The following is a 12023-nucleotide window of genomic DNA, read 5'->3' as shown; positions in this document are numbered from 1 at the left end:
CAATATTGAAGGGGGCTGAATGGGTCAGAGCCAATCTCTTGGGTAAATAATATGCATTTTGTGGGCTTCCACACAAAATGTTAAATACCAAACACCCCATCCCGTAACACTTAAATAAGTGAAGGATTCAAAGTTGAACCGAGAAATTCAAACTTGAGGCTAAGACCCTCCTTTTTATTCTGCTGTGTGAAGAGGATAGTGTCAGCTTTCATTTTGATTCTCCTGACTTTTGTTGATTGAAGTCCATAATGGACCATTCACACCATTTAAATATTGATGTAAGATACCAACTCTTTAATTAAGGCCATTGCATGGCCTTGTTCTGCAAGTGCTGTTCTTGCTGACATCCCGGTGATTTGCATATGTGGACTGAGGGCATGCTTTGGCCCTAAAAACCTTTACATTCCATGTCTCTCAGAGTAACTTATCAATTGACAATCAGCACTTGTACATCAGAGCCAGTGAGCTATGGGAAGCGTGAAATGCTATCTAATCTTAATAACCTTGTTCACTCTTAAGCACTTTTTTGGCCATCAAATGCTGATATTCTTCTAAGGACCAGCAGTTATAATTAAGTGAAAGGAGACAATAAAATATTATGGTATAGAAGAAATTCAGAATGTAAATATTCAGTATTATTCTAGATCTGAGACTTTGTTTCTTTTATATTTTAGGAAGAACTTGCAGCTGCCAAAGAGTTTCTGTATTATGAAATGGGCTACAAGGCAAAATCGGAGCAGTTAACAGACAGCTCTGAAATCACTCTTATTCCTTCAGATATCGACAGGTAAATGAAGTACAAATAGACCTTCCCACTAGTCCCTGGGAAGATATTTCTGTCAATCTTTTGAGTATAGCTGTTCCATTAATAATCCTGTTTTGCAGATATAAAAAGAGATTCCATATGTTTGATAAAGAAAAGAAAGGCTTTATTACCATGCTGGATGTTCAACGTGTGTTAGAGGTAACATTTCTCTTTTTATTTTTGAATTCTTATCACAGTTGTGTAGTATGGTATAAATTATGTTTAACTGATCCAGTTGATTTGCCTGTTGTGTTATTCTTTTATTTAGAGCATCAGCATTCAAATTGATGAAAACACACTTCATGAGATTTTAATTGAAGTGGATTTGAACAAAAATGGGCAGGTTGAACTCAATGAGTTTTTGCAGGTGAGTGGGTTTTTTTTTAAATTTTAATTGTAATGAAAGGAACAAAATAATCCTCACCTTCCTTTTGCTCTGAATATTGGACATTAATTATCAAAGCTAGATGCAGGATTTGTACATATAATTTTACAGACTAGCCATTAATTTTTTTCATAATTGTAAATGAATATACCTCTCCTAAAGGTAGACAGTGCATCTATCAACACTTAGAAATACAAACAATTACACACTGCAGTGTTTGTATTGATCACAGAATTTCCTATACACTGAGTCTATCCTTGCAAGAGCAAATGCTGCAGCATGTGCTTATGCACTTTTTAAAATAGTAATGACCATTATTTCTGGCTTCAGATCCAGTCAAAGCAGTGAATTTATGTGCTAAATATTTCCATGGTCATTTGAGATGGATAGGAAGAAATCTTCCTCCCCATCATTGGCTCAAAGAGGCCCCTTATTTGTATAGCTAATATTGTTGTTCCTCTTTGATCTCTAGAGACATTTTAAAACTAGACTGGACAAAATTTTAAAGAGACTCTCTAAGGGCTTGTCTTCACTGCCTGATTAACTTGAAGTATAATTCAGTTTTATCACTAACCCAACTCCCATCCACACACACAAATCTTTAGCTTGAGTTGGGTGGTGCTACAAGCTCCAGCCAACTAGCCCGTCAGTGGGTATGGGCTGCTGGCAATGGAGCTAGCAATGCAGAGGTGATGCATCAGTTCACATTACAACAACTCATCAGCTGCTAATTCAGTCACCCTGTGGAGCTCAAGTATTGTGTATTGTGGTCCCTCTCTAGAGGTTAGCTCTGAGTGAGAGTGACCTCAAAGCAGAACACAAAGCTAGTTTGAGTGGGATAACTTGAGTGTACTAATTCAGGCTAACTGTTGCAGTAAAAATATTCCTGAGGCTGAACTCCTAGCCCCATTGAAGTTTCTAGGAATTTTGCCTTTAGTGGGGCCAGGATTTCACCACAGGCATAGATTACCTGCTCTGTATTGGCAAGGGGACATACTAGATAAGCTAGCAGGTATCATCCCTCTATGACTGATAGAAAAATCCTTCTATTTAAATACTGAGTTTGTCAGCCTCTTTCTGTCAGTTTTTTTCCAGCTATCAGGAGGCTAAAATAGTGGGATGTCTTCTGTAATTTTTTTATAAGTGTAACCCAACTAAAAGATTTGCTGAGGGAAAAGAACAAAAGACTCCATGCTCCCCTCCACTTCTGTGGGAGACCAGCAGATCTGAGCTGGGGCAAAACAGAAATGGCAAATTGATTTGTTGCAAACGCGAACCCTGTACAGGCATCTTCATGTGGATCCCTACCTTTAGGGATAAGGCTGGGAGCCCGGCACTCTGTACAGTCTCCTAACAAACTTGAGGGGAAAAGTAGAACAATACACTGCTGACCAATTCCACAATAGTAATTTATGTGGATTTTCTGTCCCTGCTGTGGAGATTTCCTCAGAGAAAAGCTGCAGTTGACTGGCATATGCTGTCAAGAATCCTCAGAAGCTGTTTATGAGGCCAGAATACAGAGGTAATGCAAGAAGTTGAAACACCCCTCATTCCTTCCAATAGTTTTTAGGGGTCTCCTTTTCAACAATAGAGGGCTGAATTCTGTCCTCAGATTCATGTATGGTGCTTCCTTCAAATTCCGTGTGAGCCACCCACACATCTGAGGGCACAATTTTGCCAGTGCTGAACATATTTTATAGGACTATTGATTAAAAGTTTCACTGAAAAAGTATTCAGGGTGAGAAGCTGAAGGTTCAATGTGAGGCATATGCAATCTACACTATCCTGCTTAATTTCTGAATTATCTAAAGAAAGAAGGCATCAGTATGCATGAAAAGGGGACATTAATGTCAGTTATCTATGCATCTTTCTGCAAATGCTTTACAAGAAAAATATAGAAGGCAGTGAAGATACCACTAAATTGTTTTCCTTCATCCATTTGACTCCCTTCACATGAGCAGTTTATTTGTTTCCAGCCAGCCAGGTTTGTTTTTGTACAGTCTTTCTTGGTCAGGTATTTCAAATGACTGCCAAGTCTTTCCTGAATCATGGCAATGATGAATGCCGAACATGTGATAAATTAATGCTGGGGATTTTGGTCAATGTCAGCCCTTTCTTCACTGTGTCAAGTTAAACAAACAAGATCAAGGCAAAGGAAATGGTAATTGTCTCTCTGGAGATGAGCTGTAGATAAGAGCATTGTTGAAGCTAAATGCAGAGAATTTTCACAGGTTATGTCCAGCATTGCAAAAAAAGGAGTATTTATTCACCTAAAACGTAGTTGGTAGCTATGTGATCAAAAAACATTTAAAAACAAAAAGATGGAAAAAAAAATACCCCTGTGACATCATACTAATAGATTCTTTTTTTTTAAATCGCACATTTTTTCAGGCAATTGAGAACCCCCCCTTTCACATCCTTTTACATAAACTTTTAGCTGGAGAAAAAGAAATGGGACTTTGCATTTTCTATACAGAACTCTCTCCTTTTTAGGTGTGTATTACGTTGTAACTTGGTTATTTGGGGTGCACTAAAGTTAAGAAACAAAAATAACTGGCAATTAATCATGCAGTGTTTGTTGTGCTCAATAGTTTCCTTAGAGGTTGTATGTTTTAATACTTCCAAAATGTAAATGACAACACTCTTCTTGCATATTTTTAAAAACTATAATTATTGTTGGCTTCTAGTTTGTTGTCTTTGCATTTCAAAAATGGACTGTAAGCCACGCTTTGAACCAGGTTCCTTTTTTTAAAAAAGAAAAATCTGGTTCCTGAACTCATGTGGCTCAACATTGCAATAATCAGACCTTTTGTACATTTGAGCTGAATGTCTTCTATGTGTGTGGGCAGCACGTAACGTATTGTGCACTACTGTAAATTAAATATTAAAAATAACAAGTAAAATATTTAACAAGTAATAAAACAAACCTTTGACCAAGGGATTTAAATTTGTAAAATTTACTTAAATGGTGGTAAATCTTTTAAAATGGATCTGTTAGGATTCTTGCCACTTTTGTGTTTGCTCTCTGAAAATTTTCATTGGATTACATTTCCTGGCAGAATGTTTGTGGAAATTTACTTCTGCAAATATTTGTGGAAATTTGTATTTGAATGTGTGAGCATTTGTGCCAAGGTGCTTGCTCACTATGCAAGTGGGGAACAGAGCAATGTCATGTGACTTATCTGACCAATTGCAAACGGTGAACTTGCCTTGAACAATGAATGCTTGCAGAGACTGTTTGCAGTCAATCTAATGAGTTTAAAAAAATGAGAATTTTTAAATAAAGAATATGTGTGAAGAAAGTATGATGCTCACAGTTATATCACAGACAGAAGCAGAATCTAAATTCATTAGATAATTTATTTGTTACAAATTGTTTTCCCAGCTCTAGTCTGGCCTTTAAGAAAAAAGTCAGATGAGTAAAATTAGTGTTGCATATTTTGCTACCATAGTGATATCACAAATCAATACTGGAGGAAGGAAGATGGGGGAAAAAAAGGATGTTTTCCTGATTATTGGAAAGAGTGAGACCTGAATAGAAGAATATATTGGCGTCCGGGGAGCTAATGCAGTTATGTGATCCCTAGTCTGATACGTGATCGCTAGTTTATGTCAATGTCAGTTATGTGATCACTAGTCTGTTGTGTCAGTTACGTACCTCCAGTGGAGAGAGTGGAACTATGACAATTTACACTAGCTGAGAATGTGGCAGATTTTTAACATTGCACGTGTAGATATTGGGAATTTTTTTTTTTTTTTTTGGACAGTAAGTATATTTCTTGAGTACTGTTCACGGGCCCAATGTTGCCTTCACCTACGTGCACCTAAGGTAGTGAAACCTTGTGAAACTATAGGTGGCAGGAAAGTGGGGGAAAGTGTAGTTAAACAGGAGGAGGAGAGGGACTGGATGCATCAGTCCTCTGTGGCATGCTCCCTTGGGGGCCTGGCAAATTTTTCTAGCGGAAATTCTCTTGGAAGTTAATTCTCCTCCAAGCCACCAGGTTTGTGTAGGCCCGGGTCTACCTGCGATAGTTGATTTGTAACCATAATTTCTTCACACTTATTCTTTATTTAAAAATTCCCAACTTTCTAAATCATTAGCTTGACTACAAACAGTTTATGCAAGCATTCATTGTTCAAGCCAAGGTCACTGTTTGCAGTTGGTCAGATAAGTCACATGGCATTGCTCTGTTCCCCCCTTGGATAAGTGAGCAAGCACCTTGGCACAAATGCTCACATGTTCAGATAAAAAGGGAAGAAATCTGAAGTGAGGTGGCTACTTAGCCTCTATTGGGAGGAAAAAATCGTATTTTGGAGGTGTCAATTGCTTTCTGTGTTAGAAAGTCTCTTACCAGCTGATGGAATGTAATTTCAAGTCTAATGCGGATTTTATCCATCAATTTGAAAAACAAACAAAAAACCACCCTTAAAATCTTAGCACTTGAGTGTGTTGGTTAAGGTAGGGCTGAAAGTCCAGTTTCAAGGACTTAAATGCAAATTAGTTTAAAAATCTATAAAGAAATTTGGATTTAGAAGAATTGAGAAAGTCAACTACATTGTCAATACAATAAGGCTGCTAAATGAAAAAAAGGTACAGTACCGGATCAGCTGTAGATCAGGGACCATGTTCTCTTCTTTCTATCTTTTTTTACTCTTTTTTCTGATTTAAAAACAGTTCCTATGTTTGAGTTATCCTGTGTGCTTGGATGTAATGAATGGCTTTAGAACGCAATGGTGTAGGGCGGCAGCTACACTGTTACTTTCAAATACATCACATCAGTAATTTGTACATACACTGGCAACACAGCCACTGACCACACTGGAAAATGTGCATTTAAAGGCTGCCACAATCAGAGACTATAAAGCAACACCTGCCATTTTCTTTAAAAATATAACAATCATAGTATTTTGTTGTTGTTCGTTACTTGCTACTCGTTTAGAAACATACTTCATTAACTCAGGCATTGTTTACACTGGAGATTTGCCTCAATTTCAGCCATTGGTAGCCTGCCAGCAGGGAAGCTGAAGCCTTTCAAACCCCTAGTATAGACAGTGTACATAGCTGCAAACTGATTTACACAAGTGCAATTTATCCTGGTTTCAAGCAAGGGTAAGATGCACCAATGGAAATATCAGCTCATGGCAATATACCTTGTCTACATGATGGTTTGCTTCATTTGCAGTTACCTTACTGGCTGGCCACCAATGGATGGAATCACCGGTGCAGGGAAGTCCTCAGCCTGTGGGGTTCTCTCTTTAAGTGTTGTCTGGCAATTCAGTTTGGCTACTGTCATTAATATGCTGTAAATGTTGGGTTTTTTTAAGCTCATGAGTGCTATTCAGAAAGGATATGTGTCTGGAAGCCGACTGGCTGTACTTATGAAAACTGCTGAAGAGAACCTACATCAGAGAGTTCTCATTCCAGTGGATCGAAGTGGTGGTGGACTGTGAGTTTGAGGAGTACAAAACCTGCTTACGGCTACAAGAGAGTGGTTATGTGTAGCAGCCTCTTTCAGTGCTGAAAAACATTCCAGTGCTTTCAAATGTCTGTATTCTACATGATTTATGTATCTGGCGGTCAGGGTAACGTGTACAAAATACGCTGGTGCATTTATCTTTTCCTTATTTTCTGTGCTGATATTAATACTCCAGAATGTGGCCTTTTGGACTGGACATACTTTAAAAGTAGCAATTATTTGCAAGAATTCAGAACAGTGTATGGAAAAGGCTTGTTCAAACACTTCTTCTCACAAACTTGTTAAGTTTTTAGATAATCTTCACCCTTAAAAACGAATGGTGCACAGAGAGTGACCGCTACCTAAAAATCACATCATTCAAAGTATTTTGCACATGTGCAAGAGCACGTGTGTTTAAAGTGCCTCTCCAGAAAAAGGAAAAGAGGAATCATTTTGGTGGTGGTGGTGTGGGGGAGAGGGGAGGAGGAATGTTCACATTTAGGATTTCAAGGAGAATGTCACAAAGAAATATCCTGACTTTCCTAAATTAAACATCCTGATAAGGAATTATAGTGATATTTATAGAATGTTACACAGATAGTCACTTCACTACTTCTGAATGTTGTACTCATTCAGTGGCACCAGTTTTATTGCCAGACAGATTTCTGGCAATAAAATTGACAGCATGACACTGAAAGAGCTCAAGAAGATTGGACAAAAAATCTAAAGTCTCATAGATGAATTATAATTTAGAGTTAAAAATATATGCGTACAGCTTTCACTCCTCCCATAAGTGTGAAAAGCATGCTGCCTTGAGTATATGCCACTGTCTAGCAGGTATTGGAGTATACTGTAAAGTCTCATACTGTTTGTTTAGTAATCTTAGACAAATACTGAAAGTATGTAAAATAAGAACTTTGACATAGTGCACTAATCCTAGCCACTTAATATTTGCAAAATGTACACTTAAATGGAAAAGTTATTTTGTATTCTAGCCGGCCTTGCTGAAAAGTGTAAGGACTATTGTTCAGCAAATTTAATGCAAGGGTGAGAGAGAGCCAGTTTTGGACCATTTGTTTGAGCCATTTTCAACATATGCTCCACCTGGCTATTTACCCTGTGACCCTTCCTATTATTAAATTGGCTATGATCAGCATCAAGATACATGGAGGATTTCTGCCTGATCTGTGGCATGGAGGGGAAAATGAATGCATATTTTATTGGTAAATCTTTTTCATAATACCCCTTTGAGTATAAATACCAGTTTATATCTCAAACCAGAAGTCTTGAATTTAAAGTGCCAGCACATCTGTACGCAACTAAATGCAAAATCTGATTTTATTTTAATCCTGTTTTACAATTACCTTGAAGAGCACGATGCCAAGTTAATATTGTGAAAACAGTACAGTTCTAAAAAATGGATGTCTTTTTAAAAAAAAATTCATATGCAAAATACATAGGTGCTGAGAACTTATAGTAACTGTGATAATAGTGTTAACTACAGGTTGTGGTGGTTGAAAATTTTCTTCTAGCAAGTTTCTAACTATTAAAAATTGTATCTAAAAATGGGAGGAGGTCAAACCCACCTGAAGTTCTTAAATGAATGTGTATTTATCAGTCCGGGACAAATATAGAGCACTTAGTCTAAGCAAAATCTTGGGAAGGAGGGAAGACCGTTTTCTAAAAAGCCCCAGGTGAAATCCTTTGCAAATGATTTTTCCTTATTTGATTTTGCTAATATCAAGACATTGTGTACCTTCCTGAACACATCGCAGTGGGGAACTAACTTTTCTTGCTTTTGAGCCCTCTGAGCACTCTCTCTAGTTTGGCTCAATCTCTGTGAATAAGTCCTTGTGCACACTTGACAGTGGGAGGTGTATTTATGAACAAAAAGGATTGTTTCTCCATGGCCCTACCAAGTTTCTCCATTGAAATATGTCAGCATACACTGGATAAAATACATATCTATGTATTTCTGAGATGTAAAACTATTTGTGTCAAATATCCTTGTGAAGTAAGTAGTAAAGAACCCAACAAATTTGCCACATATTCAAGAAGTGGGAGGAAATGTACAATAATGCAGTGTTTTTTGTATTTTTCAAAAAGACGTTATGCTACCAATAATTTTTAAAGTGTAATGGCTACAAGTGACTTATGAGAGCCTTTTTCAGATTAGGTGAAGAAAACCATTTAACGTATTTTTTTATGGTTCAGTACACCTTTAAAAATTCCCTTACAAGTAATACTATTAAGAATGATGATTGAGATTTCACTGTAAAGCCAAGACTGTGTACCCCATATACTCCTGACTGTTCTCTTGCTTTACTAATGTAATATAACATGCAGAATGTAAAGGGATTTTCATAGCCGTGTGCATGTCCTCTTACTCTGATTTGCTTTGAATTTTAGCTGCAATAGCTGTCTTTGCCCTCTGCTTTTTTGGTTTCTAGTGGCACAGCGGAAAGTGTATAATACTTACTTTGTTTAACAGAAAAAGTTGCATACATTATTTATACTGGTTTAAATAGTAAAATGAAAAAAGAATCCAGAATTATTTTATTTCATCAACACTTTGTATGCTTTGAAAATTTTTTTTCATGATATACTGTTCAGTCAATTCAGCAGTAAAATTTCATTGTCTTGCATTGTTCTAATCTTGTTTGAAACAACTACTGTTTAAACAAACAAAAACAAACTATAAGCCCAATAGTGTGTGAGAGGGGGGATATTGCATATTTTTACTTGTGGCACTTTTATGTATTGTGTTGGGTTATTGTTCTAGATTGGACTGTTAAATACTGTGTTTGAGACTGGGTTGTCATTTTTATAACTGTCTCGGTGTTTTATTGCCATTATTTATTACATTTGATATATAGAATGAGCTGCATGCATTTATAGAGCAATAAGAGAATATATTTAATGTGCCTTGTTTTTAACTGAATAAGAACTGAGCATGAATCAATAAAACTGATTAAAATGGTCCACTCACTGGTACTTTGATGTTACTGGCAGTTACAGAAATAACTGCTTAGCCTTAAACAAGTTAAGAATAAATGTACAAAATAGATACTTGTTAGTAAATGATATATTATTTAGCAAATACATGTCATTTTAGTTCAGAATTCAGTGGTTTTAAATCATACAATGAAAAATTAGACTTAACACAGATTTAACATTATCAGGTAGGTTCAAACTGTGTACATTTGTGCTGAAATACAGGTGAGATATTCTGTGAGTATCCTATCTTGTAATCTCATACTAAAAATATAACTAGCCAATTTCAACAGCAATTTTGTTTGTCAACCAAATCTTTTCAAGCTCAATCTTCCTATTCACACTGATGGATTCTATCATAACTAAAATAAATAGAAATGAATGGAAAAGATTACATATGTGATCTATTTTGATCAATTTACATGTCAAGTTAGTCTAGGGTTGCCAAGTATTGATAAATGTTCTGACCGAAAAATGCTATATATTTTCATTGTCAGTAAATCAGAGTAGCTATTATCAGTTTTAATACAAATTTTATAATGCCCATATTATTTCATAGGTTTTAATATACACATGTAACAGGGATATTCTACATTTTCAGTATAACCATGCTGGATGCAGACATGTATGTGCTGCAGGGATGAACACCAAAGCACTGTAAAATATACAGAACTGATACCACCAGAGTGCAATTGCAAAAGAGTAAAAAGATTGTACATTCTGCCTTGTGTAAGTGATTTGTCAGAAAAATTTGCCATAATACTTCCTCTCATACTTTTGCAGCCCTAAAATTGCCTTGGGGTGTGATCCTGAATCCCTTACTCAGGCAAAACTCATGCTGAAACAAACAGGATTCTTGCTACAGTAAAAATTTCAGCCCTCTTTTAGCATCAAATATTTGGAGAAGGTGCAGGTTTATTGTAGCTAAAACAGGTTGCAGTGAGCATAGAAATATAATATGGCATATCATAACATTAATATTTTAGTGTCCGTGTTCAAACTCGGTGATTCCTGTGTCAAATGTGAACTGATAGCATTTGATTAAAGGAGGCAAAATATTGAGAGGAAAAACATCTTCAACAAGGTTGTATCTTTGTCGCTTAAGTGAATTTTTGCTTCTGCCCCACTAGAAATGAAAGGCTTCTCATGATTTCAGATTTCTTTCCTTCACATTTTAGCCCTCGTTCTGCTAATTAGCCACCAGAGTTGTGAATGTATAGTGTGGTGCAAGGACTCTGACACTGCAGGGTATTTGCCCAGGTACTGTTACAAGAAGGTTGTGGATGTCACTACAGAATCGATGCTTTGTTCAATCTATTCAAGACACCAATGATATGAGCAAATTGCTGGGCTCATCTTTGCTCTTCATGTTTCATAGATAAGAGCAGAGCCTAGTACATGGATATCCTGAGCTCAATGGCAGGCTCCTTCATTTATCCCATGAGTTTTTTCACAAAAAGCAGTTTATGATGTGACCTAGATGTGTATTTGACTGGATGTGTGCAGAATAGTACAGAGAACCAGTTTCTGCAGAAGTTCAGGAAGTTTTAGTTGGTACTATATCTGTAACTGAATTTGAGCTCTTGGCCACCGCCAAATAACATCTGCTCTTCCAAGTCTGTCTCTTTTTTCCTATTAGCTCTCACTAATCCAGCATGACCTCACAAAATGATGCTGTTAAAAGTTTTCAAATAATTTGTGACCTCAGCAATTGTTGGCTTCTTTATTTAATGTCGATTAAAACTGCACTTTGTTTGCTTACTGGTGCATATTTTAGGTGATACAGTTTTTTCTGTATAGTGCATCTTTATGGCAATGAGCTTACTTCTCTTCAGTTAAAATACCCAGAAATGTAATGGGTCTCTTTATGCAACGTAGCTGGATATGTGAATCTGATTCTTTTTCCTCCTCTGTGTGCTTTGTTTAGTTAAATAAGACACATTTGATTCTGTCTTACCCCAAGATACCTTAATCTGTTTGTCTAAGTGATGTAAATGCAATTAACTTGATCAGTGTGGACTGAATCTAAGGTTTTTTTCAAAGCAAGTATATCTTCTTCCCCAGCCTCTCACCTTTCCCAGAATAAACAGAGGATTTTCCCCCCTTATTTTTTTCTCTTATGAGTTGCTGTGTAGTTTGTTTTACTGAACCACCAAGATTCATTTTTTATTTTTGCATCTCCACAATTAACAGATCTGAAATTCATTTTTATGCATGCTGAGTTTTTCCTGTCCAAGTCAAGAAGCTGTAAATTCTCAGATCTATTGAACTGACAATGAAATATATTTCATTTTCCCCCATGAATCATTTGCCATCCTTATTGCAGAAAAATGGCAAAATTATGGTGTACCATGTTTTCATAAATTACTGACTTTTTTTTTCC

The 12023-nt window shown here is 36.5% G+C and overlaps 1 protein-coding gene across 3 annotated transcripts in view; it reads left to right on the top strand.

Annotated features, from left to right (window-relative positions):
* The window catches only part of GPD2 (glycerol-3-phosphate dehydrogenase 2), a 129738-nt gene that overhangs the window by 109005 nt on the left and 8710 nt on the right, over positions 1 to 12023 (top strand). For 2 of the 3 annotated variants that reach the window (XM_067549424.1, XM_067549425.1), the window contains exons 14-17: positions 675 to 787; positions 886 to 964; positions 1074 to 1172; positions 6516 to 9628. In XM_067549424.1, the coding sequence (XP_067405525.1) occupies positions 675 to 787; positions 886 to 964; positions 1074 to 1172; positions 6516 to 6641 (417 nt within the window). In that variant the 3' untranslated portion in view covers positions 6642 to 9628. Of the gene's footprint in view, positions 1 to 674; positions 788 to 885; positions 965 to 1073; positions 1173 to 6515; positions 9629 to 12023 lie in introns of those variants that run through there. The other variant, XM_067549426.1, reaches the window with a different exon arrangement.

This window comes from Emydura macquarii, unplaced genomic scaffold (assembly GCF_026122565.2).
Source record: "Emydura macquarii macquarii isolate MOO-44397 ecotype Brisbane River unplaced genomic scaffold, CSIRO-AGI_Emac_v2 contig_1253, whole genome shotgun sequence".
NCBI classification, from domain to species: domain Eukaryota; kingdom Metazoa; phylum Chordata; order Testudines; family Chelidae; genus Emydura; species Emydura macquarii.
Note: the sequence above shows the minus strand (reverse complement) of the source record. Positions and strands in the feature narration are given on the sequence as shown.